This window comes from Caloenas nicobarica, chromosome 1 (assembly GCF_036013445.1).
Source record: "Caloenas nicobarica isolate bCalNic1 chromosome 1, bCalNic1.hap1, whole genome shotgun sequence".
In the NCBI taxonomy this organism is placed as follows: domain Eukaryota; kingdom Metazoa; phylum Chordata; class Aves; order Columbiformes; family Columbidae; genus Caloenas; species Caloenas nicobarica.
Genome location: NC_088245.1, coordinates 108,119,055 through 108,134,573, shown reverse-complemented (window position 1 = coordinate 108,134,573; position 15,519 = coordinate 108,119,055). Strand labels below are relative to the sequence as shown.

At 42.0% G+C, this 15,519-nt stretch overlaps 1 protein-coding gene across 2 annotated transcripts; it reads right to left on the bottom strand.

Annotated features, from left to right (window-relative positions):
* Positions 1-41: 41 nt before the first annotated feature.
* Positions 42-13,972, bottom strand: PDHA1 (pyruvate dehydrogenase E1 subunit alpha 1). Of its 2 annotated transcripts, XM_065629508.1 has the most exons (12): positions 13,716-13,972; positions 12,135-12,149; positions 10,694-10,765; positions 8,971-9,144; positions 8,128-8,254; positions 5,425-5,516; positions 4,955-5,047; positions 3,374-3,529; positions 3,051-3,122; positions 2,126-2,193; positions 1,204-1,312; positions 42-511 (listed from the first exon to the last, which is right to left on the bottom strand). In XM_065629508.1, the coding sequence occupies exons 1-12, from the start codon at positions 13,794-13,796 to the stop codon at positions 347-349; spliced, it is 1,224 nt and encodes a 407-aa protein (XP_065485580.1). In that variant the 5' UTR covers positions 13,797-13,972; the 3' UTR covers positions 42-346. The 2 variants fall into 2 exon arrangements, with proteins under 2 accessions (XP_065485580.1, XP_065485588.1); XM_065629516.1 differs by lacking the exon at positions 12,135-12,149.
* Positions 13,973-15,519: the final 1,547 nt, after the last annotated feature.

The window sequence follows — 15,519 nt, the reverse complement described above, 5'->3', positions numbered from 1 at the left end:
GAAACTGGGTCATCAAGAAGCAAAAACAACAGACCACGAGATAAGAGGAAAAAACAAACTTCAACTTTTTTTTTTTTTTTTTCCCCCCCACTGTACGGAATACATACAGCAATCCAAAGAAAAGTCAGCAAACATGTAGCAATTTTAATAAACCACTGCTTTCTCTTAATTTAGCTCCTTCTGAAACAACGTTCGGCATGTTTAAGAAAACCCATACTGAGACAGATTTCCATACACATTTCCTTTTTGGAAAGAACTTTTAAATAAGCTTAAGGTTTGTTTCTCAGTCCTTGTGTTTCCTGTAAATGCATTCACTTATGAGTATGTTATGCCAACAAAAAGGCCTTTAGTTGACAGACTTGTACCTTATCCACTGGTTTGGGCCACGCACTTCAAAGGGTGGCTCATTGTAGTAGATGTGGTGACCTAGTTCTTCCAGTGGTGGCTCTGGGTCAGTGGTAGCAAACTGAGCAGCTTCCTCGATCTCTTTCCTTACTGCCACATCAATTTCCTAAACCAAAAATAGATGTTTATTAGAAGACAGCTCAGAAAAGGCAGCATAGTTTTGAATTTAAGTGCAGTGATTAAGTATTGGTCAGAATTAGTGTTAACACTGTGTCTATAAACATTAAAAACCTGTTAAAACTTACTTCCTACTACACTACATTTGTCCCTTACTGCCTTTTGTAACTCCACTGCCAGTGGAACACAACCCCACTGAGCCTCTACATTTTCAATTCTGATGCTGTGAAACACAGTGTGTCTTTTTTTTTTTTTTTTTTAAACAAGAGTTGATGAAAGTAGTTACAACATTTGCTTTTAGAGCTCCTGACTCCTGCACTAGGATTTTTCACTATCAATTTCCCTTTCAGAGACTTAACCCCTTCCTAGGTACTCAAAAAAGCCTGGGTAGTTCTGATTTCTACATGTTTGTTAGTATATGACAAGAGCTGCACTTGAAACACTAACAGCCATACATACACACAGCCTTGCACTGCTGAGTTACACTCAGCACCCAAAAGCAAAATGTTGAGTGCAACTTGATTAGTTGGTCTGCAACAAAACTTTACCTTCACCAATAAAAGTGATGTTAAAATAAACTTGTTCTTTCAAGTGATGCACACTGCCCTATGATGTGCTTTCCAGAGCGCATTAGTGTGGGAACGCTCAAGAGCTTGCTTAAACAGCAACTAAAAGCCATACCTTTAATTCTTCAACGCTAGCAAGGTTGTTGTTGACCATCCTGTCCTTCAGCATAGCAATGGGATCACTTTTGCTTCTCACTTCCTGAATTTCTTCTCTAGTACGATAGCTAGGAGCAAGACAAGCAAAGACATGAACTTCTTCAGGGGTACCCTTGAATAGAAGTGAGGTTCTGGACACAGCTCACTTTTAGAGAAAGGTGTGACCCAAGGATTGTCAGGGATGCAATGAAAACACAGTGACATTCATCACTCACAGGGTGGCACAGTTACATCTAGAACTCTGCTCACAGCTTTAAGTGGCAACTGAGCTTAAGCAGCTGCAAACTCAAATATAACGTAGGCAGGGAAAGGGGAGTAATCCTAGCCTGAGACAGCCACTACAAGGGACCATACTGCCTCTTTCCCATGTCCCTTTACTGGGGTTTCTAGGTGACTTGCTGCACGCTTCCACTCCAGGTTGCTAGCCAAACGTGGGGATACGCCTCTACTTCATGTAGATAAATTCAGATTTGTCAGTTGGTGCAATGCCCAAGTCTTTTTGGCACCTTTTTGAGAAGTGTTCTACTTGACTGGGCAGTCCAAACTGTTCCTGTGATTTTTAGCTTGTAGAAAAGCCACACTGCTTTCCAGTTCAAGCTATTCAAACACACCGTAAAGTCACACTGAAAGCAGAATTCATTAACAGAAAGTGCAAAAATTTAACTGACATTGTGCTTGTTCTAAAACTAAAACTCTTAATACTGCAAGTAAAACAAGTATGTTACATGACCACAGATTATCAGCTGAGCAATGAGATGAGTGATCAGACCTTTATACGGACTTCACAGTGGACTGAAACAGTGAATCCATGACTGTTTCAGGATTTTCACCACCAATACTTACCTGTGTTCAGTGAATGCCAGGAAAGAATGTCACAGTACCTGATTCCAGGGTCACTCATACTGTGGCCATGATAGCGGTATGTCTGCAGCTCCATCACAATAGGACCCTTAAAAAGAAAAAACAATACAGAGAGTATTACCACCTTGAGTGACCAATTCGTTGTTATGGCAGCAAGTATTTGCTGTAGGTGAATTGCACCAGTGGTGAATGATTTTAATTCAATTTTTTTTCTCAGTTTAATTTACGTAACATTATAACAACTAGTAAAATTAAACTTAATTCTTTTCAAATGAAAGCATATGTTGATATTGTAGGCATTTATTCTCCTGTTCTTATTGAGCAGCACTATACAATGTCTTCCCTTCCAATGACACTTCACCATTACTCAGAGGGAAACAACAGGCAATTTGAAATAGTCTAAGATTTTAACTCACAGTTATTCTTCTATATGAACTTTTTTCCTTTTCTGTTTTATGTTCTCAGCACAAACATTATTTCACCAAATACTAAAAATCTTCAAAACCAGTGCAGCAGGCTTGGGTGACAGACAATAATGCTGACTGAAATTTTTACTTCGTTTTCCATTTCTTGTAAATATAGGACAATTACTACTTTCTTTGATACTTCCCTAATTAATCTCTTCACAAAGAGCACAACTGCCTGACAGAACACCTTTCACAACAGAAATTAACCGGGGTAGAAACGGGGAAAAATATGACAGAGTATGAGGACATATTTTTTTAAATGCTTGGTTAATACCAATTGCATGTTAATAAATTCTACCAAATTAGACAACCACTCAATTGCTTACAGATTCAATACTGTGGAGAAAAAAAAGAAATAAAGGTCAAGTAAAGTTTCAACAGTGACTGGAGAAACTGGGCTATATCAGGAACTTTTTATGCAGCAATAACCTGGTTATGAATTTCGCCTATGGAAAAGAAATGATGATTAGTGACTTACTTTTCCAGATCTACAGTGCTCAGCTGCAAACTTTACTGCTTCTCGAACACAGAGGATATCCATGCCATCCACCTGATTAAAAAAAAAAAAAACACACACCACAACCTACAAGTTAAGGTAAAAAAATGCCAAACCCCAAACTTCCAGTTACAGTACTTCCACAAGTGCAATAGGAATTAAGTTTCAAATTTTCCTGTAGTTAAAAAAATAATTATAAATACATTTATAAATAAAAGAAATACATACATATGTATTGTGTGGGTGTGTGCTTATGCATCCCCCCACCTGCAATCCTCCAAAAAAAAAGCTGGGGTTGTCCTCACCCTGAGTCCTGGAATGTAGTCTCCTCTTTTGTAGTAGTCAGTGCTGGCTGCAGCTCTTTCAACTGAAGTTCCCATTCCATACCGATTGTTCTCACAGATAAAAATACAAGGCAACTTCCATAAGGCGGCCATATTGTACGTTTCAAATATCTGGCCCTGAAAGAAAAGGAGCAAGTTACCTCTAGACAGGGAGCTCAGCCTTCAAGCAGTAGGCTCTACTGAAAGTCATTCAGTTGCAGAGGTCTAGTTAGGAGAAATTTTAATACTAAAAGCGATCTGAAACTAGCCCCTTGTTACAGCTCAGCAGGAATAAAAGAGAAGCTACACTATACAAGGTAATTACCATCTCAACCAATAGTTTATAGAACTTAAGTTTTAAACCTGTATCAGTATCTGTGATAGGGTAGCACAAAACCTTCAAGTGAAGTATTTCAGCAACAGTCATAAAAACCTTCACGATTAATGTGGCAGGATGCTGCTACAGCAAAGTGAAGTTTGACCACAGTGACAGCATCAGCCTTGCTACTCTAAGTCAAAGACAGGGAAAACCAAGAACTGATATCTCCACCTGTGTTTTGAAAGTGGGAAATTATATCAACAGTACACTCTAAACCACCGTTTTTTTATCTGGCTTAACGTCTCTGCTGATAACATGAAGAGACTGGCCAGAATATCAAAAGAGCTCTGCAAGATGCTCTGTCCTCTCCTCCGTCTTCAGAAATGTAAGTTACATGTTTCTCCCCACTTGGCAGCACTGTCATTGTCACTGCTATCCTTCAGAGCTCTCCTTACAGCACAGAGACTTCAGGGTGTTATGCTTAAGTGAACCATGCGCAACCAGAAAGAGGATAACAAGTAACTGGAAACCCCTCCTCTCACGACTCATGCAGTGTTCACATAATTAACCATTAGCCTTACTCACTCCCTGAGTATCCAGAGCACTGCAGATGGGAAGGGGCTGAGCAGCTTTCCCTCTGCTCCAGCAACAAGGGCAGAGTTCAAAACAGAGGGTGGGAAAGGACAGAATTTTACACAGGTCCAAAACTTGATAAAAAAAGCCAAAGCCATACTACATTCCTGATACATAAAGAGCACCTAGCAGTTAACTTTTTAACTGTTGATCTGAATCACCCCTCTGAAGACTACGCAGTACTTGAAACATGCTCCTCCTCAAATGCCTAAGACAACACAAATAAGAGGCGCTAGCGTCCAAAATTCGCAAGATGCCCAGCCACCTACATGAAGTTTGTCTCAGTGAATAGCACTTCACAACAAAAGGCTAAAAACAACTGCAGTGGGCTGCAGGACAGAGGGTGTACCTTGGCTCTTCTCCCTAGGTCTGTTTTTTTCAGCACCAGTGGCCTCCTTCAATAAAGCATCCTCGCTGCACAAAGCCCAACACAACCACCTCAGCTTAAGTTCCACGTCAGCCATTGCCTGGGTTGCAGGTACTACGCAGACAGGGTGAAGGGCTCTCCCACCACCCAGTGGAAATGCGGAGCTGACAGCTCCCAGAAGGAAAATTGATTACTCACAGTCACACTCCTCCTCACAGAGCCACACTAGACAAAGCTTGTTTACCTGATTGGCTGCACCATCCCCATATAAAGCCAAACAGATTTCGTTTCTACCGAAGTATTTACAAGCCAGCGCAATCCCAGCTCCAAGAGGAACCTATGACAGAGTACAGGACAAACCAACATCTCAGAACAATGTTTAGAGGAGTTGGAGACAGGCAGCTTATGAACTGTAAAGTGATAGTTACACTGCTAGAGATCTGCTCAACAAACAAGTTGTTAGCAACCCACTTAGATTAGTTCCAATCTGTATTACAGACAAAATATAAACATTAACTATATTCTCAATTTTCTTTGGTTTTGCTACAGTTCACAAAACCGTAAGCAAACCAGAATAAAGACATAACAGATTTAACAGCCACAGAGCAACAGTATCTGCGTACAAGCTCACACAACAAAAAACGAGAGGAATCCACTGGCACTGGACAAAAGCCAAATTCAACTTGTGCTTTAAAGTAGAAGCTATGTATATACCTGAGCACCAACAATACCATTGCCACCATAGAAGTTTTTGGTATACATATGCATTGATCCTCCTTTTCCCTTCGCACATCCTCCTTTTCGACCTGAAACATGAAGAACAAGCAATTAATTTTTCTCCCCAGAGGAAAAAATACTATGCAAATGGGAACATCTAGTTCAATTCCTAAAGGTAATAACACTAAGACCACGTTGTTGTCATTAGATCTGTGTGCAGTTAAGGCACAATGGCCTCTCCCAAACGAGTTTACAGTTAAATATATCACAAAACAACCAAGAGACTGGGAGAAAAACAGAATGATAATTAAAACATAATTCAGGAAATACGGAATGAGATTTAGAAGAAATTTTAAAACCAACCAAGAAGTTTCAGTGTCCTATTATACAAAAGCACATTCTGATAAACATATGGGGGTTTTTTAATAGCCAACATGGTCTATGTTTCTCGTACAGGTAATCTGTAAAAAGTAGTATTTACAGTCCTTATTACTTTTGGCTTCTGCAAGAAAAATACGAACACTGTTCCAAATTAGTTGTAATAATCTACACTTGACTTCCCTGTGACAATAACCATAAGTAAAAATTACAGATAGATTTTTTTTTTTTAAAAAAAAGAGGTAAAACCAAACCAACAATTCCCCATCCTGCCCCATCATAAACATCAAAAAGTCACCTTTATTCAAGCTGTAGTTTGAAGAAAACCAGTGGTCCACGAAGCATTACAAACAACCCTATTAAATGAGCTGATTTAAGAACATAAAATTTCTCATCAACCCACTCTATTTCTCATTCTAATCTGTCTTGTTAATAGCCACAGAGGTTTCTATCTTATTTCTAATAAGCACAGATGTTTGGTTGGTTTTTTTCTGCCTTTGCTTTTTAGAAGATGAATGCTGCATATCTTTCAGGAATTTGTACTTTTCTTCCTCATAGTGGATAATTTTTTTATTATTGCTCTTTCTTGTACCTTTCATATGCTTATGAATTGGCTTCATGTGAGCTTTTATGGATTCTGCCAGCTAGAGCCAAAGCAAAGCAATAATAACAACAACTTGTTATTATTATTAATAACAACAACAACAACTTGTTATTATTATTAATAACAACAACAACAACTTGTTATTATTATTAATAACAACAACAACAACTTGTTATTATTATTAATAACAACAACAACGTATTATTATTAACAACAACAACTTATTATTATTAATAACAACAACAACTTGTTATTATTATTAATAACAACAACAACTTGTTATTATTATTAATAATATTATCACCTAATTTTAATCAGAAGACTGTTTCTCTTAAGTGTAATTAAACTTCAGTAATCCCCCTCCATTTTTTGTACAATCCTTTCTTGTATTTTAACTAAGAACTTCTGGTTTACCAATGTCACTTTCTGCTGTACTTTCTACTTTTCTTACAACGATCTGCCTTGACATCCACAAAACTGTTTATCAAGGAATCATCAATTGTCCACAAAAGTTCTTTTTTATAGTTTGTTTCCTTTAGGATTGTATCCACTAGTCTTTGGGTGACTCTGCTTCCTGCTTCTTCAAAGACATTCGAATTCTGTAATTTTCTGGTCATTACAACTCAGGCTGTCTTTCAGTTTGGCATGTTCAGTGAAGATATTTGTTGGCAAAGATCAGCTCTAGCAGCACTCCTTCCTAGAAACTTGCCCCAAGTGTCATTACTTGGAACAGCAGTCTCTGTACTGCAGGTATTCTTTCCCAATTAAAAGAGCCCAAATAAAACCAAGCACAATGCTACAGAAGATAATGCATGTTGTGAAAAGAAATAAATTATCATCATCACTGATATTTGTAGTTTCAGGGCCAATAGCAGATTTGAGTCATGACAATTTCCTTACATACTCTCTTATCAGTATCAAGTGACACTTGGAAAGTCAATCATCCATTAGGCTCTGGGCTTCCACGCACATTATTAACATGCATTCATAACACATACTTACATTCTTAGTATATGAAACCATATCTCTTCTCTACCTTCAAAATGTGTTTTCCTGTACTAACGTTTCAAGAATGCAAATTCTAGGATCAAGACGTTATTTATACCAATGATTCACAAAGGCCTTCAAACTCCTTGTCCATTTTTCACTTCTGGCATCCTTTCACAGACCTCTAAGAGTTCAAGAGGCTGATCCACTCCTCTCTTCCTTGCTCCATCCATGACCCTATTGTGAAGAACTCTCCTTTCCACAAAATCTTAGCTCTGTCTAGATCACCATCTAACACTCTTGTTACAGTCAAACTTTCCCAAAAAAATCAGTTTATCATTACAGACAGTGTTTACCAGTCTTCCTAAGACTTCAGCAGTTTAATTCTGAAAATCCAAGCCTGTCTCCTAGGGAAGGTAATGCCCTGTCCTATTGAGAATAAACGTCGACCTCTAGCAAGCTCCATTTACCCAAGCAGCCATAGCACAACAAATACAGCATATGGTATCAAGAAAAATTTTCAGAAGTTGTGCTTTAGAAGTACCACCACATTGACTTATGTTTTAAAATAAAAAGTGGATGCAGCATAAAATTATAAAATCAATTTTTCTATGTCACTAAACTGCTGCTAAAGACACACTATACTTCGTGCACCAACATAATTGAATTAGAATTAAAAATTCTGACGCAAGTACAGCAGCATGTGAATTCTCACTTTACCAAGCACAAACCTGTCAGTTCTGCGAGAATTTCTCGAACAGGCACTCCTCGTGTATAGGTAAAGCCATGAGCTCTGTAAGCTGTTATCAAATGGTCTGTAGGCTTTATGGCAGCTTCAATCCCTACACAGCAAGCCTCCTGTTACAAAGAAATGAAGAAAAGCACACAACTTCCACAGTCAGCAGTGTGGCAAGGGCTAGTTATGGTCTCAAATACTTCAAATATCAGCAGAAACCAGGAAGAACACAGAGACAGGAGACTGCCTTAAATCCCAAGGTGTGGCAGGCCTGTGTTTGCAGAACCTGGAGCCACAACAGCCTTGGGCTCTACATTCCAACCTGTCCTGATTTCAACTAACAAAAGCAGCCAGGAGGGAACCAGAAGCTGCAAAGATCTGTGGAATTTTTCTACACCCATCTCCCAGTGAAACATCTAAACAACTGCAATTCAAAAACAGAAGGGGGGAATGGACAGATGGCAAAGTTTCACCAAATTCATGAAGTTCCTTCTCTTGGCTATTGCTTTTTAGCAGACATATGGCCTATGAGACACTGGAACAAAAAAATATCAATGAAGCTTGAAGAGGAGGATGTGGGCCTCCAAATGTGTTGAACTTAATATGCTGCAGTTGCTTATTCCTTACCTTCAGCTGATCTTAAACTGCACCTTGCCTTCTCTCTCTTCCTATTGCTGTCTCAAGACCTCAGGGATTCCCTTGTGTGCAAATCATGGATCCAGCTACAACTTCAGACATTTTACACAGATACTTTGTTCTGATCTATTCTCCACTCTAGTCAAGTCCATAAATTAAGAAAGCTAAGGCAATATAAAATCTCTTGGAAAGAAATTCTTACCTGACCATCATATAAGTGGCAGAAGCCACGAATAATCTTCTGCTTGTACAGCTGGTCAGACTTTAGCTCCATGCGTCGTATCGTCTGCATTGTCTTGTAGTACTGAAGCCCCTCATCTCGGGTCATCACTGCTGTGGTACCAGGGCCTTCTTCCAGGCGATGGAGGTCACATTTCTGCCAAGTTGAACAAGCAGTCATTTCTTGAAAGTAATTTATCCTATTTATGAATATCACTTTTTTTGATGTGCCATTTTCAAATTCTGATTTTAATATCTTTTAAAAAAAGAAAGCCAACAAAACCTAAATTCATGGGTCAAAATAACTGTCAAGTTTGTGCACTGTTTCCAAATTCAGGGAATTGAAAGCTTTACTTTTAAATAACAACAGATTTCCACTCATGAAATGAAGCCTTGCAGTTCATACTAGCAGATGAACTAAAGTCCTGACAAAATACTGGAAATGTACATTTGCACAGTTGCTGCATGCCAAATACTTGGTAAGAGCCAAGTTAGTGGCTTAGTGAAGAGAGAAGACAGAGAGTTTCCTTCATAAAACAGCTTGTAAGATCTGGTCTTAAGACTGGACTTCACCTCTTCTAGTACCACTAGTATCACTAACAAGCAGTGATAAACCACTGTTGCACCAGCCACCCTGCCAGTCAAACAATCATGTACCCAGTACAACTTCCTCCCCAAACCATGGAGTTAGAGTTGCACAAGAAGGCTGATTTAGGTACCCACACAAAACAAAAATTAAAAATCAGTTGAGTTCAGTGGAACAGAACAAACAAATCACTCTGTCAGTGCATATTAAGTGGCCAAAATACTGCTATACAGATTAGATGGTTTATATTACAGCAAAGTCTCTCCAGAGGAAATCCACTGACACCTAGATGAATTTGATATAACATGTGCACACTACTCGTGGGACAGCTCTGCTTCAGAGTTCACATAACAACAGAAACTTAGGAGTCTTGTAATCAACACAGGACCAAACATTAAACCTTGTATCTACTCAGAAAATATTTTCACATAAACTTCTTTTCCCTCCCTTCTGCCTGTGAAACGATTTTAATACTTTACAGGCACAGACAAACACAGAGTGGGTAAAAGTTTCTTTCAGAATTTATCAGTTCCTGAATGAAAAGCCAGCACAAAAGCTACTGTCAATAGAAGCATTGCTTTTTCCTAACACCTAGCCAATGCGGAAAGCCGACAGAATATAATGCACATTTTTTAAGCAGCACCAAGTTAAGCATTAAAATTATGTCATATTTTTTCCTCCAAAACCAATATGGAACTCAATCGGCTGCATATCTGGGATAGGCACCCGTGACTCCACAAACAAAAGGGGGATGGGAAGAAGGGTAGGCAGCGAACAGCAGCTATCTGTTTTAAAAGCAGTAAGAAAACATTAATACTCGTCCCTTCAGAAAAGAAAAGGTTCTTTAGCTCTTTTGTAACTTCATTCTCACAGCTGCATTGCAGCAGCACAGCTGCAAAGAATCACAACTTCACATTTTTAAGAAACATGCAACGTTACTACATACTGCCAAGCACAGTACTTCCAGCTACATTTAGAAATCAGGTGAGATAGTGAGGGGTCTGGTTCCGGAAATTCAAACAGTATTTTTCTAATTGAAAAGACAAAGTGGCAATTTCATCATGTCAAGATCTACAAGCACTTACACAGAATGTCAGTATTAAGCGTTCAGCTGCTTTACCTTAATTTCAAACGTAGCTTCACTTGCAAAGTCTGCATAGTTACGTGATGATGCTACCATGACTCGAGATGCCTTTAAAAGACAAAACCAAAACATGAGCAATATTTAAATATAATTATCAAGCAAAGGTAGGTAAATTCTCAAATAATTTCTAACAGTAATCCCAAATTACACGTGAATTAATGTCACCAGTGACATGTCCTTACAATACTAGAGAACTTCTGTTTTATACATGTGTGCTAGAAGTCCATTAAAACACAGTATTTAAAATTAAGATTAGAAAAAAGAGAACAGAATTTTAAATTTGTAGTACCCTTAATTATCTAGAATAAAACCAAGAAGTTTCAAAAGATTGTGCGGAGCATCAAAGCCACAAAAATAGTTATTTTTTTCCTTCATCTGCCAGATTGTGTATACAAGTAGAGACAGTCAAAGCAGATTTTGATGGCCCTGTGCTGAATGGAATTTGCCTTATTAAAAAAAAAAAAAAATCAACCCCAAACAAACACAAGCCAAACCAAACAAAAAGCAGATTTCTAGAATGTGAACTACTCTCACTCTTTCTTTTCAAGAGGAAGAGAAGCTGGGGTGACACAAGGCAATAACAACAAAGAGAGTATCACTTAAGTGGGTAACAGCATGGCCACTACTTAAAAATGACCTACAAACATAAAAGGTGACACACCCGAGTATACATGGAATACAGAACAACAGAAAAGGTGGCATGGTAGGGAAGAGATAAGAGGGACATTTAAAAATACATTACTGTTCCATCTTAAAGAATAAGCACAGGCTATTGACTAATGATCATCTGGTCTTTTTAGATAATTTCACAAAGTTTCACTGCAGCATCATATTTGATGCTCATCTGTCCCTGCATGCATTGTGGTCATAGCATAAAGAACAGACTACATCTCTAGTGGCAAAATCGTATTGCTAATTAAGTTACACATAAATTTCAAGAGCTCATTCAACCATGGACTTTACATACATTTAACTGAAGCTTCATTATTTCAAAAGTCTGAGAATGTCCAGGTCACTGTCTCCAAAAAAGGTCTGATTGATAGGTAGAAAGCTTGGAAAAAAGTCAGGAGAAATTTCTCAATCCATCCTGGTTACCTACTTTGTTGCATATTTGATTTAGCAATCCCAATTCCCTCCTCCCCCCGCTCCATTATCAGATTAAATAGAGTTTTAAATATAAACCAAGTTTCTACACTGCTTACCACAATGCATCAGTATTATGAGTGAAGTTTGACTTCTACACTTGGAAGTAAATCAAGAGTTTGGGAATCAGAGAATGGCTGAGGCTGGAAGGGACCTTTATGGGCAACCTGCTCCAACCCCCTCCACCCTGAATATGACATAAAAGCAGAAGTCCTAATACATGGCCAACACACATGTCAAAAACAAACCTTGACATAACTAATTCAGGCCTTACCTCACTAACAGCTCCCTACGTTAGCAGCATTTTGAAGAGGAGAAAAAAAAAGAAGACAAGAGTAAGTAACTGCAACAATTAGGAGAGAAGAAGTCAGCCAATTATTAGCCAACTAGAAAACTATAAGAGATGCATCATGGAAATCCATCTTTACGCTTTGCAATATGCTCAAAGTAGCTATAAAATACTACTTTTGGATTAAGACTGCTTCTATTTATTTGCTAATTTACACTCTCAATATAAATGCATAGGAATAATTCAAGACAAATATTTGCATATTTAGTAGTCTCTAGGGTCCAAAAATCTGTGTTAAGATATCCAAACCAAATCTAGTTTTGACTTTCAGGAAAATGCAGGTGTCAGGAGCCAGTGAAGTACTTGCAGCGAGAAACTAATTTTAGGCATCCATGTTTGAAAATTTTAACATAATGTTTTATTTGTAAATTAGTAAATAGTTTCAGATACATATTCTACATAGTCTCAATACACATGGAAAGATCTTTTTCACACAAGAGATAAAACACAACAAATTATACACTAACACCAGGAAAAAAAGAAAAAAAAACGAAAGAAAATTCAGGAAAAGATGAAAAGAGACCATTGTTTAATCAAAGAAAGGTGAAGTGGCTCAAAAAAGGTCAGATGGTTGAATTTCAAATGGAACAAGAAGAGTACATTCACCCCCTGTTTAGGATCTGACCTGTGCTGATAGCCAAAGTACGAACAAATAAAATAATTCTAGGCAAAATGCCGGGAAAAGGGTTTCAGAAATCTATCGGAATTTTTTTCAGTGCACTAAAAAGGAAGATAGCAAAGAGGTGTCTACGCACGGAAGCGGCAGAGTGTCCCCGGGCAGGGCGGCTGCAGCCGCCTCTTCCCGGCGCCGCGGGAACGCTCTGCCCTCCCGCCACAACGCGGGGGCTGCCGGAGGCACGTTCGTCCCCCGTTTCTACGTCGCGCAGAAAAGCGGCGCGGTGGGGACCCCACGCGTGGGCAGCGGCATCGGCCGCGCCTCCCGCTGCCGCGGCGCTCGCACGTACCGGGCACTAGTAACGGGTTATACAGCGAGATCCTGCACACAGCAACCGTTTTATTTTCACGCAGTTATTTTATGCTGAGTGAAAAATAAACAAACGGCTTTTTTTTTTTTTTTCTTTTGCTGCCGGAACCAAGTAACCGGTCTGGCTGCGGTTACCCCCGTGCTGCCAGCCCCCCCACGCCCGCCTTACTTCCAAAGGACAAACCCATGACCCCGCCGCGGCAGCCGTGCGGTACCACCGGGCGGAGCCCAGCGCGGCCGCTCCCCGCCGGCCCTGCCCCGGCCTCCGAGGGCCCTGACACGCCGTGACCGGGCCAGGGCCCGCGCCGGCCCAGGCGCCGGGCGAGTGACGGCGGGCGACACGCCAACGGCTGAGGCGGTGCGGGCCGCCATGGCCCGGTCCCCGCCGACAGCGCCCCCCCCCGCGCGTCTCGCTCACCCCACAGAAGCGCGCGCCAGCCCCGGGCCGCCCCGCCGCGCCCGTTGGTTCCTCCCCTCGCCCCACGACGTTCTGTGGCCGGGCAGGTAACGGCCGTACTCACCGTCCTCCCGGCGGCGGCGGCCGTGGCGGCGGCCGGACCCTGCAGCACCCGGGAGAACGCGGCCAGCAGCATCTTGCGCATGGAGCGGCAGCGCCCGGAGCGGAACCCTCGTCCTCGAGTCTCCTTCAGCCGCCGCCCCTGCCGCGACCGCCAAGCGCCCGCCTCCCCGGCCAACCGACAGCCTCCCCGAGACTCGCTCCCGAGCGCTGGGCCGACCGGCGCCTTTCCCTGCGTGCCTCCTCGGCGGCGCGCATGCGCGGGGCCTGGCGGCGGGGCAGCTGATTGGCGCGGGGCGGAGCCGGGGCAGCTGATTGGCGCGGGGCCTGGCGGCGGGGCAGCTGATTGGCGCGGGGCGGCGGGGCGGAGCCGGGGCACGGCGGGCAGTGACGCGCAGACACCAGCTCGGTCAGGCCTCCTGCGGCTCCGTGCGGGACTCCCGTGTGGGGCTTTCCGGCGAGTGTGTGGGCTGTGTAGGGGAGGAGGGGTGGTGCGGGGGGTCAGCGGGATCCCCTATAGGCGAGAGGGTCTCACGAGCCGGTCATAGAATCACAAAATCACAGAGTTGTTTGGGTTGGAAGGGACCTTCAGAGGTCACCTAGTCCAACCCCCTGCAACGAGCAGGGACATCTGCAACTAGACCAGGTTGCTCAGAGCCCCGCCCAGCCTGGCCTGGAATGTCTCCAGGGATGGGGCATCCACCACCTCTCTGGGCAACCTGGGACAGTGTTACACCACTCTCATTGTAAAAAATTTCTGCCTCATGTCTGGCCTGAATCTCCCCTCTTTTAGTTTAAAACCATTACCCCTTGTCCTATTGCAACAGGCCCTGCTAAAAAGTCTGTTTCCATATTTCTTGCAGGCCTCTTTTAAGCACTGAAAGGCCGCATCATTAAACATGCAAAAGGTCAATTTGTTCAAAACCCTTGGAGTCTAGCAAGTGCACCTGGATTAATGCTGCCTTTGGCCAGCCTGACGTGAAAAGGAGTGTTTTGAACATGGTCCCTCTTCCCCAGCCCTGCTGCTTCCCCAGCTCTGGCTGGTGCCTGGCACAGCCCCTCCAGCATAGAGGGGCAGAGACACAGCTCTGAGTATTTTACGCTGTGCTATACACGAGTTGGTCTTCGTAAAGTGCATTCCCTAACTCATTTTCACATGCATTAAGTAACTAAAATGTTATACAACAGTACCTTTTAATTTCATAGCCGTCCCACCCCGGGAAGTGTGCAACATTCAAGATTTAACTAAATGTTGAAGAGTCCTCTCATCAGATCACATCTGCTGATCTCTCCAGCCAGCCTCCCCTTCCCACCCACTGACAGGCTCACGCTGAGGTTCCACGCTGGGTTGCAGAGGAGTGCCCAAACCAGGTTAACTAACCACTCCTCACACCATCCTGGCTCCACACCTGGCTGTTGGCTTCTGCCCCTGCTCAGAGCTGACATCAGCACCCACATAACCCTATAGCCAGGCACTGAACTGATCCAGCTAAAAGGTAGCAACACTAGCCCTGCCCCTCCCACCCCCCAAAAAATCAGAAATAAATTATGTTCACCTGTTGGCATCACAAATGCTTGTGTTTGCTGAGTCCTGAGAGTTGCACAGAGCTCAGCACATTTGCAGCACAAGTGATAAATGCGTAAAGCACAGTTAGCACTGAAGATATGTTCCTGAAGCTAACTACGCCCCCAGCCTCCATCAGAGGACAGAAAGCAGGCATCTGTTCCTGAAACACAGCTTCATCTGGATCCCCACTGCACTGTTCACCTCCTTCCTTGGCTGCCTACCTGTTCTATTGCACAGGATG